The sequence below is a fragment of the Macrotis lagotis genome, chromosome 1 (assembly GCF_037893015.1).
Source record: "Macrotis lagotis isolate mMagLag1 chromosome 1, bilby.v1.9.chrom.fasta, whole genome shotgun sequence".
Taxonomy (NCBI): Eukaryota; Metazoa; Chordata; class Mammalia; order Peramelemorphia; family Peramelidae; genus Macrotis; species Macrotis lagotis.
Genome location: NC_133658.1, coordinates 200,554,249 through 200,573,011, shown reverse-complemented (window position 1 = coordinate 200,573,011; position 18,763 = coordinate 200,554,249). Strand labels below are relative to the sequence as shown.

Genomic DNA, 18,763 nt, shown 5'->3' with positions numbered 1-18,763 from the left:
CTCTTTCTTCTAGTCACCTAGGTTTGTGACTTAAGGGTCATCCTTGAATCTGTACTTTCCTTATCTAAGTGTTTTTCTCCCTTCCCTTCTTCTATGTGTCAGGAGGTCCAGCACATTGGATTCTGTGAGAGGCCCTTCCCAACCTTCTTGCTCATATCCCTTCCCTTTTCTTTGTATTGGCTAGATGCTGAGGCTGCTCACCCACCCACCCTATCCCACAAGAGAACTCAGAGTCTGATCCATCATGACCTTTGGACCTATTTCTTACATTCCACTTGTGGACAGGGTTCTACTCTCACTACATGGACATAATCTTCCATAGACTTATATGAGCAAGGATTCACCAACTTCAATCCTTTCTGTTTCACAACAAACTCATGTTCCTTACCATCTGTCTGCCTTTCTGTTCAGACAATTTGTGTCAAGGTCAATATTAGAAAAACAAAAATAATTTTGTCAATAGAATATGATACATACCAACCTAGAGAGGGATCAAATATATTTATCTTATGTGATCTCAACTAGGTCTTCTTGCTATTGGGCAATCCTTTTGTACCTCCCTAAACAATTCATTCTCCCACTCCTCTAAACTGAACCTTTTTTGTCCCTCCTCAGACCATCCATGATTTCCCTTCCCTCCATCCTCTCAGCTGAGAACCTTATGTCATACTTTGCTGAAAAAATTGAGACCATTCACCTCCTCATCTCACCTCACTCAGATATCTTCTGCCACTATCTCCTCCTTCACTTCTGTTTCATATGAAATGTCCCTCTTTTCCAAGACAAATTCTACATGATTCCATTCCATCTGAAATCCCCTGCTTATTGGCCCCACTCTCACTTATCTTCAATCTCTCCATGTTTACTGGCTGCTTCTTACTTAGAAACATATCCATGTCTCCTTTTACTACCATTGTGTCATATCTGTTCTGTCTTTTGTGACACAATTCCTTAAGAAGTCTGTCTACAATAGGTGTCTCCACTTCCTCTCCTTTCACTTTTCTTAACTCTTCAGTGTGGCAGAGTGAATGGAATACTGATCTCAGAGGCAGGAGGATGAGAGTTTGAATCCAGCCTCAGACACTTGACACGAACAAGCTGTGAGACCTTGGCCAAGTCACTTAAGACTGATTGCCTCAGATCCAGAGCTATCTCCAGTCATCCTGATTCATATCTGTCCACTGGACCCAGATGGCTCTCAAGAAGAAAGTGAAGCTGGTGACTTAGCATAGCCACCCCCACCCCCCGCCCACCCCCTCCCCTCAAATCCAATTCAAGTGCTTTTCATGGAATCATTTTCCCTGATGTCATAGTCTTTTTCGAGAATAAACGACAAACATCAGCTCTACAATTAAGCTTCCAAACTCATCATTCAAATGAAATGGTTCTATAAAGTTACTTAATTACTAAATCTGATGACCTTGTCTCAGTCCTCATCTTTTTTCTCCCCTTTTTAATCTCTCATAGTTTTAGAGTCTTCCCTCTTTTATTATTTTCTCTATATTCTAGTTATATCTGGTTATATAATTTGTACATAATTGTTTACATACTGCCTCCCCCATTAGATTATGAACTCCTTGAGGACAAGGACTGTCTTTTGTCATTCTTTGAATTCCCACTATGTAGCATGATATCTGACACAAAGTAATTGCTAAATTAATATTTACAAATTGACTGACTAAATAAAGAGTCCCTTCTGCTCACAAGAAATATCACAATCTTGATACAGAAACAACTTCTAATAGTGATGGGATGATCTTCTATCACCACAAATTGTCTCTTAGAAAAACAGAGCCTTAATGATAATTGCAGCCTTCAAAAGATATAGGAATCAAAATGAGGAAAGTCTGTTCTGGATCAAAAAGGCTATTTTCATTAGTCTAAAGGTTGCTGGAGTAGAAATAACTGGAGCTTGAAAAGACTATTCCCTCTTAGACTTCTTGATAGTAAAATAAAAATAAAGAAAAAGAATTCTGAGCATTTCTGACATGCATTATAATTTTTGAGAAAGAAAATTTACAGATTCATAAGAAAGATGGATAGAGTTTCATGGAATAAAAGACCTACAGAAGTCAGCTTAAGTGGGATGGGGGATGCTCAAGAATGACTTTCTGAAGATGCAGAGAAAAACAAATCCAACAAAGAATAAGAATGAAATTCATCTGAAGAGATCAATGTGGGTTCACAAGGAACTTAAGGGTGCAGAATATAGACAGTAAAAGACCAAATACCAGATAAAAACAATAATAATAATGATATTACTGATATTTGTATAACCAAATAACTCTACAGTTATTATCTCATTTGGTCCTTACAACCCTGGAAAGTAGGTGCTATTTTTAACCCCATTTTTAGATGAGGGTTAAATTAATGCAGCAAAATTGAAGTACCTTCCCCAGGATCACACAATTAGCAAGCATCTGAATTGAACTCATATCTTTCTGACTCCAGGTTTGACACTATCCACTGGGCTACCTTTCCTTATAAAAAGCTTAGCATGACCTTGGGGAAAAATATTATTAGAAGTGCTGTAGTTTAGAATGAGTCACATCTGCTGATGGAAATGAAAGACAACAAAATGTTTTTGTTGGGGTTTTTTTTTTTTTGTTTTGAGAGTGTTTTGGTTCTTGTTATTTTAGAATGCTAACAGAGGAAAAAGAGGTTCAAGAAAAGATAATATCAGGGCAGCTAGGTGGCACAGTGGATAGAACACCGACCCTGGAGTCAGGAGGACATGAGTTCAAATCCAACCTCAGACACTTAATAGTTGTGTGACCTTGGGCAACTCACTTAATCCCATTGCCTTAAAAAAACACCAAGAACAAGAAAAGATAATATCTACAGTGATAATTGAATTTTAAAAAGAAAGACAAAGCTACCTATCTGATTCTTTAAGGAGAATGACCTTTGCCCTGTAATTGGCATAATAAAAGTGAGAGAGGGGGATACCTAGGATATGAAAGAAGTTAATAAGAGAGCACATAACTATCTTTGATGAATTAACGGCACCTAGTGAAATAACTGACTTGTGATTTCTGTGCCATTGTCAGGGATACTTGAAAGATCATGAAAAATGTAAGGAGTATTATAAGATTGGAGAAAAGGCAAATGTTTTCCTAGTTCCAAAAATGCAGAGAGTAGAGCTTGACTTGGATTCCTGTGAAGATTCTGGAGATGATTTTTAAATTATTATTGGCAAAATCTAGAAAGGGAGGTGATGATTACAAAAATCCAGCATGACTTTATTAAGAATAGATCATGCCAAACTAACCTTATTACCTTTTTGTTAATAAACTAGGAGATCTGAATAAATGCAATGGGTGTAGTTTAGCTAGATTTTATCATAGCTTTTGATAAAAATTTTTCATGCTTGTGGAAAATTTGGAGATATGAAGGTTAGGAGAAAACATAATTACATGGATTCAGACTGTCTAGATAGCTAGACTTAGAATAATTTTGCTAATGATTCAGTTTTAATGTCAAAGTGGCAGGTCTCTGGTGGAATACTCCCAGGAATCTGTGCTCAGCTCTGTACTATTAACATTTTTGCCCCTGACTTGGATAAAGATATGGATCACATGCTCACCAATTTTGCAAATGACACAAAACTGGTATATTCAGGTAGCTAACTCTATGGATAGAGGCTCTATCCATGTGCCCCCTGAACCCGTTAATAGAATCAGAATCCAAAAAAAAAAAACAGCATTAGGCTCCATCTAGTAAAATGAAACTCAGTAAGGATAATGAAAAGGAATTCTGGTTGGTTCTTGTTCTTTGATATTGAAGACCATAACGACATCACACAAATAGTCCACGTGAACCTTTGAACTGCTTCAATTCTGTCTTGCTCATAGAGCACAGTACCTTCTCTGTGAGAGCATGCCATGCTAGGTGGTCCTGTGTCAGTGTCTCCTATGCCACCTGGGGACCAAAAAGCAAACTATGTACAAGTTAGGTATGGTGAGCATTTGTTCTAAAAGCATCTGAGGGTTTTAATAGACCATAACCTCAATATGAGTCAGAAAATATAGCAGCTCCCCAACAGCTAACTTAATCTTGGACTAGTTTAAGAAAGACAGTTTTCCGGATTAGGGAGGTGGTAGTCCCACTCTGTTCTGCCCTCTTCAGACTTCATCTGCTTTACTGTGGTCAGTTCTAGGTTCCATCATTTTTAAGAAGAATGTTGCTAAATCGTTGAACGACCAGAGGAAGGCATTCAGCATGATTTTCAACCTAGAGTCTATGCCATATGATATTCATTTGAAAGAAGTAGACATATTTACTCTGAAGAAAAGAAGATTGAAAGAGGACATGTCTTCAAAAATTTGAAGGTTTATCATGTAGAAGAACAGTTAAGATACTTTCCAGAGCAGAACTAGGAATGAAAACTAGGTTCAACTAGGTTGAAAAGGGGCAAATTTCAGATGGGTGTAAGGAACACCTTCCAAACAATTAAAGCTAGATTAGATTGCCTAGATAGGTGATGGATTTACCTTCTATGTTGGTTTTGAAACAGAAGCAAGATATGTTGAAAATGTTGTATTGGAGATTGCTTTCTTGTATATATTGACCTGTATGGGCACTAAGGTCTTTTCTAAATTCTCAAATTCTGGTCTATGCAAAGATTATTTTCTCTTATACCTTGAATTCTTGATACTTAATCACCAAGTATTTGGTAAGCACTCATTTTCTGCCAGGCAGTATGATGCTATGTCCTAAGGGAACAAGAAAAGAACTGAAAATCTCTACCTTTATAGACTTAACTTTATTATGGGGGTGGGAAGTGGGCGAGGATGACTTGGATTTTGATAAATGTTAACCATATTGGGGGGGGGAGAGGTGGAGAGAACATGACACTTTTAAATTTAATCTGAACTATAAACACTTAAGTCTAGATAATCAATAATAATAACAAACAGTAACATAACAACAATAAATCAGGCCCTGATTTGTAATATTTGCTAATTTCCAAGGGATAAATGATAACATAAAGTTTAATAATCAACAGACTCTCGTGATTTGTTTGAACTGGTTTAGTATGCCCCTGTAGTACACAAGATATGTTCAGTACAAATAGAGTGGGTTAAAACCAACCTAAGAGAAGATTTTAGCTTAGTTGTGAAGAGTTTTAAATTCCAAAGAGAGTTTATATTTGATTAAAGAGGTAATAGGGAGCCACTGAAATTTATTGAGTTGAGGAGTAGTCTGGTCATACTTGCACCTTAGGATAAATCACTTTGGCAACTATGTGGAAGATGTATTGAAATGATGAAAGACTTAAGAGAAGGAAACTGGTTAAAAGACCACACAATATACATATTAAACATTATGCATGTACAATATGGAATTATGCTAACAGAATTATAAAGCTGTGTATACCTTTTGACTCAGTAATAACACTATTAGTTCTGTTTTCCAAGGTGTTCAGGGGAAAAAAAGAAAAAAACTATATATATATAGCAGCCCTCTTTGTGATGGCAAAGAACTGGAAATTGAGGGAAACCGTGGAATGGCCAAACAAGTTGTGGTATCTGATTGTGATAGCATACTATTGTGCTGTAAGAAATAATGAGCTTGGGGTGGCTAGGTGGTGCAGTGGATAAAGCACTGGCCCTGGAGTCAGGAGTACCTGGGTTCAAATCCAGTCTCAGACACTTAATAAATACCTAGCTGTGTGGCCTTGGGCAAGCCACTTAACTCCATTTGCCTTGCCAAAATCTAAAAAAAAAAAAAAAAATATATATATATATATATATATATATATATATATATATATACATATATATACATACACATATATATGTGTGTGTGTGTATATATGTATATAAAATGAGCTAGTTGATTTTAGAAAAATATGGGAAAACTTGCATGAAATATTAAAGAGTGAAAGGAGCAGAACTATGAGAATGTTGTATACAGTAACAGTAATATTGTTTGAAGAATAATTGTGAACAACCAAGATATTCTGAGTATTATACTCAGCTCAACTTCAAAGGACCTATGAAGGAAGATGCTATCCATTTCCAGAGATAAAAGCTGATAAATAGAAGTATGCATATGATTTTCTGTATGTTTGTAAATTTGTTTCAAATGCTGATCTTCTCTAGTGCAGATTGGGGAGGTAGGGAGAGAGTTAGTCGGAACTTAAAACGTAGCAAAATAAAAAACAAAAACATGGAAAAAGAGGAAAAAAATTATTGCAGCAATACAAGGAGTAAACTAAACTAATGTCATTCTACTAGTTCTGATTTCTAGTGCCATATTGTTATTAGAAAAAAGGTTAATGTAATATTGTAATATGAAAAGTTTTTAAATATATATTTATATATACATATATCTTATGTAAATGAAACATTTTTCTAGGAGAAACATGCCATTTTTGGGTCAAGACTGGAGATCTCCTGGATGGAGTTGGATTAAAACAGATGATGGCTGGAAAAGATGTGAATCCTGTAGTCAGGAACTTGAAAGAGAGAACAACCAATGTAACATCAATCATAGCATGTAAGTTACAATTATTTGTTAATTTATAATTTGATATAGTATTTTTATTTTAAATGATAAATTCATAAACTATAATAAATTCATGAAATATGCCTTTTGATTTTGTTAAAACATCCTTATGATGAAGATATGCATTGTCTTTAAACATGAGATTGTATTTTGCACTAAATAATTTCATGGTTTCAAGATAAATTTCAGTTCAATTCAATAAATTAGCATGTTTGTTGAATTTGCCATCTAGTACTTATTTACTTTTTTGAGATACTGATGTTCATTTATTAAAAAAGTAAATTATCAAATTGATTATTTGGTGACTTTGCCATGTCTGGGATTTCATCAGAATAGGTATTATACCCATAAATAAAGATTATAGCCACTCTTTTATGCCTCCTTTTTCAATATAATTCCTAACCCGCCCCCCCCCCCCATTAATTCTCCATGAAAGATCTCAAAGTGCTAAGAGGACCACTGTGGTACTCTGACTGTCATTCTATCTCTCATTCTTGAAAAATCATTGTGCCAGCTACTTTTCTATTCCTATATGTTATTTTTTATTTTTCATACTGCTCTTGTTCTGCTTTTTAGTAACATTTTGAAATCTTACTTATACCTTAAATCTGGATTAATTAAAACTCATTCTACTGAGATTCTGATTTCATGTTTCACAAGCATCTTGCATTCTCAGGGAGAATATTGATGTTAGATAAGAGCTTTCTGTGGAATTTGTGTGTTTGAAGTCACAATTTTCCAAATGTTATTTGGTCTAACCTCTCCTCTTTTAAGGAGGTGGTGCAGTGGGTAGAGTGCCAGGCCTGTAGTCAGGAATACTTATCCTTCTATGTTCAAATCCAGTTTTAGATTCTTAACTAGTTGTTGGTCCCTGGGGAGGTAACTTAGTCCTCTTTGCTTCAGTTTTCTTATCTGTAAAATGAGCTAGAGAAGGAAAAGGCAACCCATAGTACCTTTGCTAAGAAAAACCCAAATGTTGTCACAAAGAGTCAGACTGAATGAAACCACACAACTACTATGATAGCAGCAGCCTTTAGTTCTATATTCAGCTTTATGTTTCCTTCTGTAGCTGCCATCCAACCCTAGATGGTAAGCATTGAACACCTGGTGAGAAAGAGATTATGGGGACCCTTATGTGGGCCTGGGCATAGAATTGGGCACCATTTGGCAGATCCATCACAAATTACCCAGTCTCAGGTTAGGGTTACAGAGAAGAGCACTTGTGGTCACAAGGGAGCAGGGACCATAGTTTCAGTTTGCAGTTCTAGGACAGTTGAAGAGTGCTAGTGCTTGCAGTTGCAAGAGTGCAAGGACCCTTCCTGGATAAGAGTCAAAGAATAGACTAGTGACCACACCTCTCCTCTGACCACACTATCTTGGAAGCACTGAAAACTTAAAGACAGAAGACCCTGGAACTAGGTGGGAATAACAGCAAGCTGAAAAAAGTTGGAAAAATAGCAAAGCTGAAGGCAATTTTGAAGAGTTGTTTCTTTTGAGGAATAAATGTCTGAGTCCAGATTTTTAGTGAGTGAAAAATAAATAAGGAAAGAAAGGGGAAGCAATAAGAATATTAATTATTTTTCCTAGGAATTTGTCAATGAAAGGAAAAATACAAAACCAATGTTAATGAAGAATATTTACATATTTCTGCCTTTCTATTCTGAAATAACATGATTAATTCACCATCAGAAAATGCTTTTCTTTAAGTTAGTTGATGCAATGGAAAAAGTAATGTCTGAGAGTCAGAAGACTGAATTCAAATTATAACTAGTATTTTTGTAACCTTGATCAGAGTATTTAATCTTTTTGAATTTCAATTGCATTATTCATAAAATGGAGAGAGACTACTTCTGTTTCCTATCACTCAAGTTTCTTTGTAGATAAAGAGCTTAATAAAACATAAAACAATATATAAATGGAAGTTGGTATTATAACTGATCTTACATAGTGATCTTGTTGGTGACTCATTAAGCTAATCCACATACTCCTGCCACTCATCAGCTTATAACTATGGGCAAATCTCTTAAAATATTCCAAGCCCACTTCCCTTAACTCCAAAATATCAGGGCCTTGGGTTTGTCTGTTATTTCTAAGGTCCCCTTTAGCCCTAAACTGTATGAATAATGAATATGTTTCATAATAAGAAATCACATTTCTATAACATATGCAAAGTAATATCCTCAACATAACACTCTGAGGTTGGTAATATTAGTATTATATCTTAATTTTAGATGAATAAACAAGCCAAGTGAACCAGAGTTTCAGAAATATTCTGTCAATCGATTAGTCATTCAGTAAATATTCAGTAAGTGTCTTCAATGTACCATGCTCCATTTTAAGCCCCGAGGATACAAAAGGAAACCTTCAAGGAGCTTACAATCTAATGGAAAGAATAACAAACATATATAACCATATATATATAACCATATTTATATACATGTATATTTATATATATATAACCATATTTATATACATGTATATTTATATATATAACACGTGTGTTTTATATATATACATATATGTGTGTGTGTGTGTGTGTGTGTGTGTGTATATATATATATATATATATATATATATATATATATATGATAATGAAAGGAAAGAGAGGAAGGCATTGAATTAAGAGGGATTTTAGTTGAGATTCTAGCCAGAGAAAATGCCCAGAGCCAAGAATGGAATGTCTTGTTCTGTAACAAAAAGGAAGATAATATCACTGGATTAGAAAGTGGGTGGAGTAAAGTACAAGAATATTGGAAGGTGGGAAGGAACTTGACTACAAAAATTTTTGTGATAGGGAGCTAATGGAGCTTATTGAGTAGGGAGATATTATAGCCATACCTACATTTTAGGAATAGCACTTTGAAGACTGAGTGGAAGCTGGAAGGGAAAAAGAAGAGAGTTCAATCAATCAAACATCTATTTAGCAAGAAAAAAAACAAAAAAAGTGATGAATTTGCTTGAGAGATTGCCTAAGTACTTGCCATAGTATATTTGTGAAATTGAATTGGACAGTTTGAATTTTTGATTCACCTTGATTTTTCCCCCCTCCTTGATTAGAATACTGTACTAGATATTCTTCATGATCATGATTAACACCTTTTTTTATGATTAACACCTTTTGCAAGTATGTGTCTTTCTGTCTTATTCCTTGATTAAAATTAATTGCCTAAGTACTTGCCATAGGATATTTGTGAAATTGAATTGAATTGGTCAATCAATCACTATAATTTTTTAAATATGATTTTAACATTTGCATGGGAGTCATTTTGTTCGGGGGGGTACCTTTAAGACCCCTCTTAATGGAGTATTTATGGGGCATTTAACTCCATAATGATTCAAATATATACATTTTATAGTCAGATAATTAATTCAGTGGAATCGTGTATTCTCTACATCTCATCAATTTTGTGATTGTAAAGATTTAGAATTCGATAGAATATTATTTTAGAAGGCCTGTCTTTTTTTCATAGTTACTCCAAAGATTTCCTTAATGTATAGATTTTTTTATTTCTGTCAGATATTTTATAGAGGTTGGGAAAGTGTGCATGGAGCTCATTTGTTATTCTCTCATTTGTCCTTTTGGATAAAAATGTCAGGTGTTTCCATTTCTTTGAAATCTTTTTCCTATTTTAAAAACTATGAGAGGGCAGCTAGGTGGCAGAGTGGATAGAGCACCAGCCCTGAAGTCAGGAGGACCAAAGTTCAAATCCAGCCTCAGACATTTAATAATTGCCTAGCTGTGTGACTTTGGGCAAGTCACTTTAACGTCATTGCCTTAAGTAAATAAAATTTAAAAAAAAAACTATGAGAACCTACTTCACTACTAATTGTTTGGCCTCTAGTACAGAAATTATCTGTTTTGTTCTAGTGCAGTTCCTTTCTATGTCTTTGTTTTTCTTTAGTATTAGCCCTATTTCCTCATGTGGCACATTGAACATTCCACATTGAAAACCAAATGGAGTGACTCCATTCTTCTTAATGATGAAAAGAGTTTGTTCTAAAAAAATCTTTACAGATATCCATTTTTCATGTTTATTGTTCTTTTAACTTCAGCTTTAAATGTTCTCTTGATGACTTTGCTTATTAGTTTAGACTCTCAATCAATCTTCTTTAAACTTGTATTTCCTTCCATTGCTTCAAAGGAACCCTATTTTTAACAATCTACTATCTCCTATGTAAGTTTTTTCAAATATGTTGGCTATCTTATCTTTCTCTTGGCAACAAATACTCATGGACAAAATGACTTAGTTGTGTCTTATGCCAAAATTGTTGTAAATCCATTTTTCCCTTTTTTTAATAATCAAAAATTTTTTTAAATCACTGAAAATAACTTCTCACTTTTTAATTATTTCCTTTGAAATTCTAGACTTTTTCTTCCTCCAGATAAATTGTTATTTTTTTCTAACTTTATAAAGTTATCTTTTGGTAGTTTGCTTGGTAGGATACCAATTCAAGGGATTAAAGCAAAATGAAGAGGATGAAAAAAAAATTTCAATATTAAAAAATCAGAGAGGTCCAAAGGTCAGTAGATTGTGCAGAAGCCTCACATTTATATACACATTTATCTATAGAGTGGCATATGGTAAGAATAAAATATCACCATAAAAATCAAACTAACTAAACCTTAACAGTGGACAGAGGACTGATTGTGGGGTCAGAAAGACCTTGAAAATTTTGTCAAGGCTTTTCTGTAAGTATTAAATACAGAAGTGATTTAATTTCTATTTAATGTCCCATTTCTTTTTGCAAAGGATGGTGAAAATAACCAAAACTAAAGCAGACTGCCATTATTGACTACAGATAAAGACCTACATATTTTTGAAAATAAAGTATGTTGTTTCTACAAAAACTAGTCTAGTAGCACCTATTATATATTTAAGGTTTTTCACGGCATTTTTTTCCAACAGTATTTACTTTAATAAGATTAATTCTAATCCATCAACTTTATACCGTTTTTAAACGTGTGGTTCTATCTTATATTTAAACTATAAGCACTTATCATAATTATAATTCAATACTCATGTTCTGGAGCTATCTAAAGTACTTTCCTACTGAAGAGTATAGAAAAGGGACCTTGTAAACCTGAAGGACTGAGGCTCCCATTAGGTATGTTTGGGGTGTTCTCCAACTTCATATCTATCTTTTTGGTCCCAAAGCTCTTCTTAAGACAGCTCCAACTGCTACCTCCAAAACACAGGCTTTCCTAATGATCCAACTGACAGTATTCCTAATCCTAAAATTTCTTTTGAGTAGAGCAAGTTTTAGTTTTTTTTTTAATTAGTATCCTCAAATACCCAGCTCTGAACATTATAAACAATCAATAAATGTTATTTGAATGGGGAGTGAGGATGGACTGAGTGAATTTTAAGGTAAATAAACTTGAGAATCATTGTGGAATAAATAGTATCATTTTAATCATCCATGAATACAGTAATGGGATCCTTTTGAAACAATTATGAAATAGTTTTTTGGTTACGTCTCAAAGATAAATTTGGGGCACAGAACTTGAGACTAAGTTACACAGTGAAAAATAGAACTCATATTTCTTTGATTTACCATTTTACTTTTACTTCAAATTTTGTCCCATAGGAGAAATTTCAAAAGTACTTATTTCAAAGAGAAGGAAGTTATAACTTGAAAGGCCCTTGGTGATCATCTATCCAATTCCCTTTCTGAGTTTTCAATTTTGTATCTTACCTTTTCTTTTTATTACTTGATATGCCAGTGTTCATAATAGATTCTTAATCTGAAAAAAAATGTTAGTAACCATCCTTCTTAACTTTTTCTTTGGAAAGTAATTTTCTTCTCCTTTTTCAATGTATTTCATCACATTGATTAGGATAAGGATATCCAATAAGCCTTTGCAAGTACATAATTTGTCAGTCTTTCTTATAATTGTTATTGATTATACGGTCTTGAATTTAGTTGTGAGGAAGAATTCTATATCCATAGTACTAATGCATGCAGAATCAAGGAAAGTTATTATATCTGATATTGCTGTGCTCTGGAAAGAGTACCAGAAATGTTGGCATCATGGGTAAGAAAATCATTTGCTGGCATGAGTCCATTTTCTTTTTTTCCTGTCTTTGAAGTATGTTAACATAAATGGCAAAAGGTGAAACATACTCAACAATATCAACAATCTAATAAAGCTTTATTTTGAATATTGTTATTTCTTCACTCTCAAAATGTTTACATTTTCATTTTCCCACAAGTTTATTTAAAAAAACTTCATTTTTTTAATCTTTACTTATTGATTTCTATGTATTACCTTAGTCTTTGTTTTTAATTTATCTAACTTTGAAGTCAATCACTTCCACTACTATCCCATTAAAAAATAGGACATATCTACTAAGATAATGACAATTACAAATTCACACAACAGAAGGGAGCTTTTTATGATACAAGATCTTATATCACCAATATAGCCAATAAATTGTAATCAATAAATTATTAGGAATTTATTAAATACCTGCTATAACCTGTCTGTATTCGATGCTGCTAGGTAACACAGTAGATAGTGTTCTGGACCTTAAAACGGGAAACTGATTTCCAATATAGCCTCAGACACTTTCTAGCTGTATAACCCTGGATCACTTAGCCCTGTTTAACACATTTTCTGCATCACAGACGCATTAATTCCTCTTGAGTTATATTCAAGTATGAAACTCAGTATGGAGCAAACTATCTTTCAGCTCTTTGCTCAGTGGCATTTGTTAAACATATTCTAATTTTTAAAGTGTTTTATTCTTTGTTGACATTGGCATGCATTATTTAAATTCTCACGATGGTTTAAAAATGTGTCTATCACTTAAATAGTTTGATTTATATATTCAGTAAGTTAATTTTTAAATCTCAGTGATGAAACTTTATTCCTAGTTAAGAAAGCATAAGAATTATATTGTGATTATAAAAGACTTGGGTCCCTTATTTGTGCTGTAACATTTATCTTAGTGTACCAACTAGCTGAAAACAAGAATCTCATTACAAGCCATTTATGGTTTCTAGAAGTTAGGGAGAATAAGTATTCTCATCCAATCTAAATATACTCTATAGTATTTAAATATGCTATCAGATTATGACCTGAATTATATGGTGAAAAGTACAGTCCCTTTTAAAATTTTAAACATGGATCAAGGTGAACTCAATAATTCTGATTACATTTCTGAGGTTCTACATGACAAACCTGGAAAAAAGAAAAGTAGTCATCTCCATTTGAAATCATCTTTTTGTCTTCAATCCTATTTAGTAAATCAAGCAGGCATAAAAAGACCTTGTTTGTAATCCTAATTTTATTCCACAATCAGGCTGAGCTTTTAGCTTCTGTGATAAAATTGTGAAGCCTCCTGCAATAAAGTATTTCCAAAATATGAAATTCCTCTTGAGAAGCATAAGTATAAAAGTATTCTTTTAATTATAAAAAAGTATTCTTGGCATATCTGTGGGTATCTGGAAAGGATTGCTCTTTTTTCTTTCATTACATTTTAAGTATATTACAGATACTTTGTGAACAGATAGCAAAATCATTATGCATTAGACTTGGTTTAATGAAAAATTTAGTCAAGATGATGTATAGAAATGTTACAGATTTAATATATGTATCCCCAAAGAAAGTGATAAAAGATGAACCTATTAAAAGGCAGGTGAATAATGAAGATGCTATGTGAAAACATTATACAAAGTGAACAAAAACCTTTCTAGGGAAATATACAAGGCAGAAAACTATCAAGAAATTGTCATTGATCTTCTCAAAGTCAATGAAATTATGGGATATAACATGTCACTAAAGAACCATTTCTTAGATTCACATTGGAACTTCTTCCCAGAAAACCTATGTGCCTATCAGTAGAAGAACTACACTCGTCAAAAAAAATTCCATAATTGAAAAGCCATATCTAAGCAGATGTGAATAAAACATGTTGGCTGAGGAGGAATATTGGATATTGAGAAGGAATATTCCATTGGTGAAATGCAATAGAAAATCTACAGCAATTACATTTTAAATCAGTGAAACCATTTTTACAAGTATGAAAACTAATTCTTGTGAAAAGAGTAGATGATAAAATCTGAGATCTAGTTGAAATCAGTACCCTCAAAAAACCACAAAGTTTGCCTTTTATTGATTTGTGATAGGAAACAAAAAAATTGTTTTGTTGAGATAGGAGAGTTATGTAAAGGAGAGTCAATGAGAATTCACAGTGATCTAAGAAAGGAAAAGAATCACTGAAACATTTGTTTTTAAAATGAGAGGAAAAAAATACAAGAGAGAACCCAGTCAGTTTACCACCATTTGATTAATCACTGGCTTGATATATCCAGAAATCAACTATATCTAATGGGCTCCTGAATTTTTTAAATAGTAAAGTAGATGTGAATATGTATTGCATCTTTTTTTAATAACAGCCTCTAAATGTGTAAATGCATTGGTGATGTCTCCTTATTCACATATTTAATTATATATAGACATACATTTAGATGTTATATATAATTAAATATGTGAATTTTTAGAATTTAGATTAATTTCACCTTTTATTTTTTGTAGAACAACATAAAATACATTTATCTAATAAAATATAGAGGAAATCTATTTCTGAGTATAAATGGATTGTTGCCCTAATAAAAAGTAAAAAGTATTTTAACTTGCAACTTGTCCGTTGACATAGGCAAATTATTCCTAAAATCATTGTTAATTTGATCTAATTATTACTATATGTTGGGGGGTGTTTTGGGAACATTTTTGTGGTTATGTTAGAAATAATTGAGAAAACATGACACACAAATACAGCGACAACTTCTGGTTCACCGAACATTTAAGTGTTCCTACTTTGTTTAAGGTATACTAGAAAATATTTGAATAATAGAACTTTTACAAGTGTTTTAATTCAAAAGGATTTAATTTTTTAAATTTATTTAATTATTTTGCAACTCTAATATAATTAATGACATTTGAGGTACCATGAAACCAGGATTGCAGATTAGCATTTGTGTTAACCAAGTGATCTTTTAAATTTTTTGTTTAATGATTGAAATAATTCAAAATAATGCTAATTGGGACTTTAAAAGAAATGCATTACAATAATTGGTATTTAAATTTGCTAAACCCAACAATACAAATTAGCTATTCTGTTTTATAGGTAGGAAACCTGTTCACTGTCACCATTGCTTATTGTGATTGTCTTTGTAATGTTTAGTATTTTATCTAATATCTAAATTTATTCTGAAAGATACTACAACATAACCAAAAAAGAAAAAAATTAGGAAGAAAACTGATTCAGGGAGATGATATAATGACAGTACAGGGGTTCTGAGTTACAGTGACTTTTATAATAATTATTGTGAAACTGTAGGTGTATTACCAATCTTTCATAAAAGAGTAGGATTATCTCAAAGATTAATGAAGGTTCTAGAGGCTTCAGATTCTCCCATTTAATATCTTTACTCATTGAAACAGTTACTGCAGCAATGCCATGGCCATTTAGTAATTGCTTTATATTGTTCCATATTCAAAAGGTTCCCCCCCTCCCAAATCTGTGATTGCAGTTGAAATTACTTCTAATGAATAACTTGATCAGGAAAAGTCAGTTTTAATTAAATATAAAGGCTATGAATATTCATGCATCCTTCAATATCAGAAACAGATTTGGTCCTAATTGCTAGTGATCTAAGACTAAGTAACTAGTCTTAATTGTTGAGACTGTTTCCTGAAGTATCAGTGATATGAGTATATGAGTAGTACACCTGGAATTGTTACTGTTCATTTATAGACATGCAAGCATGATGATGTTTAAAATTTGAGTTCCTCATGAGTTTCATGCAGTTTCAGATATGTAAGAAATCAATAAAAAATTTAAAGTAATATTAAATACATAATAACAGTTAATAAGAACAATGGTAGCTTTTTAACTTTTATATGTGAAAATTGAGTTAATTCCCTGACAATAAGGCATGAATTATACTTTTCTACTTTTTCTAATAATAATAGATTGAATTGAATCATCTACTATTCACAAGCTTTTTGGAATTCCTTCTGTGGCCTTGGAACTGATTTCTTTGTACCATATTATATTGTCATTGATAACTATGACAGATATGAATTAAAGCTCAGGTTACCTTATTTTATTTCTAAATTTCATAACTTTCATGTACTAAGAAACCTTAGGATTCTTTTAAAAATAAGCAACTTCTCAAAAACCTAATACATAAAACTGGGTAAATTTGTGGACTCAAAGCTTAGAAGTTTGCATCCCACCTCAGATATTTTACTAGGTCTATGAACCTGAGGAAATCAGTTAACTTTTCTGACTTCCTCACTCCTGATGTGTGTATCAAATGAGATAATATGTATAAAGCACATTACAAACCTTTTATGTGCCATAAAAATATAAGCTATTTGTACAATCGTGTGTGTAAACATTTGTATACATAGGTGTGAATATAGATTATATGTTTAAATTTGTATTCATATGTTATACACACATATATATACACCACACATATACTTTATATAGTAAAAGTTCAGAATTTGCTCATGGTGATTTTTTTTTTTACTGGCTTCCCTTGTTGTTAACTTAAAAAGCCTGTCAAGAATAGACACAGTTAAAGAAAAATTAACTGTAATACTGTAGACCCACTGCTGACTATCTAACACTAGCATAATAAATACAAGAATGTTTTGAAATGTAGATATTTTTCATTATATACATTTATGATTGAAAGCAACATTTTGACATTTAGTCACAATGTTTGTCTTTGATTTTGTACAGTTTACTTACTTATGAGCCCTAGACCTTTTATTTCTTGTCTGAACTTGAAAAGCAATGTTCTTGAGATAGTAACCTTTTAAGAAATTAAATAGCATACTTTAAACTGATAGAAACATTAAGGGGAAAGAGAATAGATTATTTAAAAAATATAAAAATTTCATTCAGATTCAAAAACTAACTCTCGGTCTTGTCATTATTACTGTTATTATTAAAATTTTTTAAAAAATGTGTGTCTCCTTAAGTGCACAGTATGCATACAATTCAAAGAAATATAAGACATAGGTCCTGCCCACATGGAACTTACAGTTAAAGAAAGGAAGTCAGTCTGTCAGCAGACATTAATTAAACATTTTCTGTATGCCAGGCACTGTGCTAAGTGCTGCGAATACAAAGAAAGTATCAGATCTCATGAATCTTTTGTGCTAATACGAGAGACAATACAGATGCAGATAGCTGTAATAAAATAGGATGAGAAGTTAACTGATTTTCTCTGGTTTATAGATCTAGTGAAATGTCTGAGTTGGATTTAAACTTCTAAAACAAGTCAAAAAAGCTTCAGAGGCTACAGGTACCTATTTCTACATTCTTTTCAGACTTATTAATTTTTTTAAAATTAATAACATAACTATAAGTACATAGTTTGGTTTAAGTACACATATAATTGTTTATCATTGTCAATCCAGAATTTTTTTAAAGGCAAAGATTAATCATAAAACATAGTTTATTCATTAAACAAGCTAAAGAAATGAAAACTTAAGCTTAACTTTAAAAGATTATAGTGTCACTTGAAAATTTGAGCTGAAAAAATTAGACAAAATACCAGAACTATATGATTCTTCTCTGTCCATTGAGGGAAGGAAAATTAAGGTGGTAACCTTCAGAGTCCAGGGGATCATTCTGGATCCAGAATTACATTCTTGAGGTAATACTACTTTTATAATCATTTTGTTTTCTTTTAATTTGTGTGTGTGTGTGTGTGTGTGTGTGTGTGTGTGTATGTGTTGTCACTTGCAAATGAATGTCATATGAGCTGTATTTTTAGCTTTTCCATGCAGATAAGCACCCATGCACCAGGGGGCAGTGTTGCTTCTGTTGCCTGAGAATTTTAGGAATCGACTTGATAATTTTTTTAAAAAGTCGTTTAATAACATGTATGGGTTTAAACTATTGCCATTCTGATCTTCACATAAAATAGGTTTTGACATATAGACCTATTTCAGTATTCTAAAACATAGTTGACATTTTCTTTTTGGCATATTCATTCTTCTAGTTTTTCCTTTTAAGCTATCTTTGGTATTCTATCATTATGTATTCATTTTGATAGCATAGTACTTTATATCAGATTTTTCCTTCACCTTGCTATATTCTAACTGATCCATATGTATAGATTCTCTCATCTCTATTGTCCCAAACTTCTGGGTATTTTTTTAATTCTTTAGAACTATTAAAAAGTGCTACCTTTGGTATAATTTTAATTTAATATCTAA

At 32.6% G+C, this 18,763-nt stretch overlaps 1 protein-coding gene across 6 annotated transcripts in view; it reads left to right on the top strand.

Annotated features, from left to right (window-relative positions):
- FBXO25 (F-box protein 25) overlaps positions 1-18,763 on the top strand; it is a 103,132-nt gene that overhangs the window by 7,857 nt on the left and 76,512 nt on the right. For all 6 annotated transcript variants that reach the window (XM_074209559.1, XM_074209558.1, XM_074209560.1 and 3 more), the window contains exon 2: positions 6,364-6,504. In XM_074209559.1, the coding sequence (XP_074065660.1) occupies positions 6,426-6,504 (79 nt within the window). In that variant the 5' untranslated portion in view covers positions 6,364-6,425. The remainder of the gene's footprint in view (positions 1-6,363; positions 6,505-18,763) is intronic.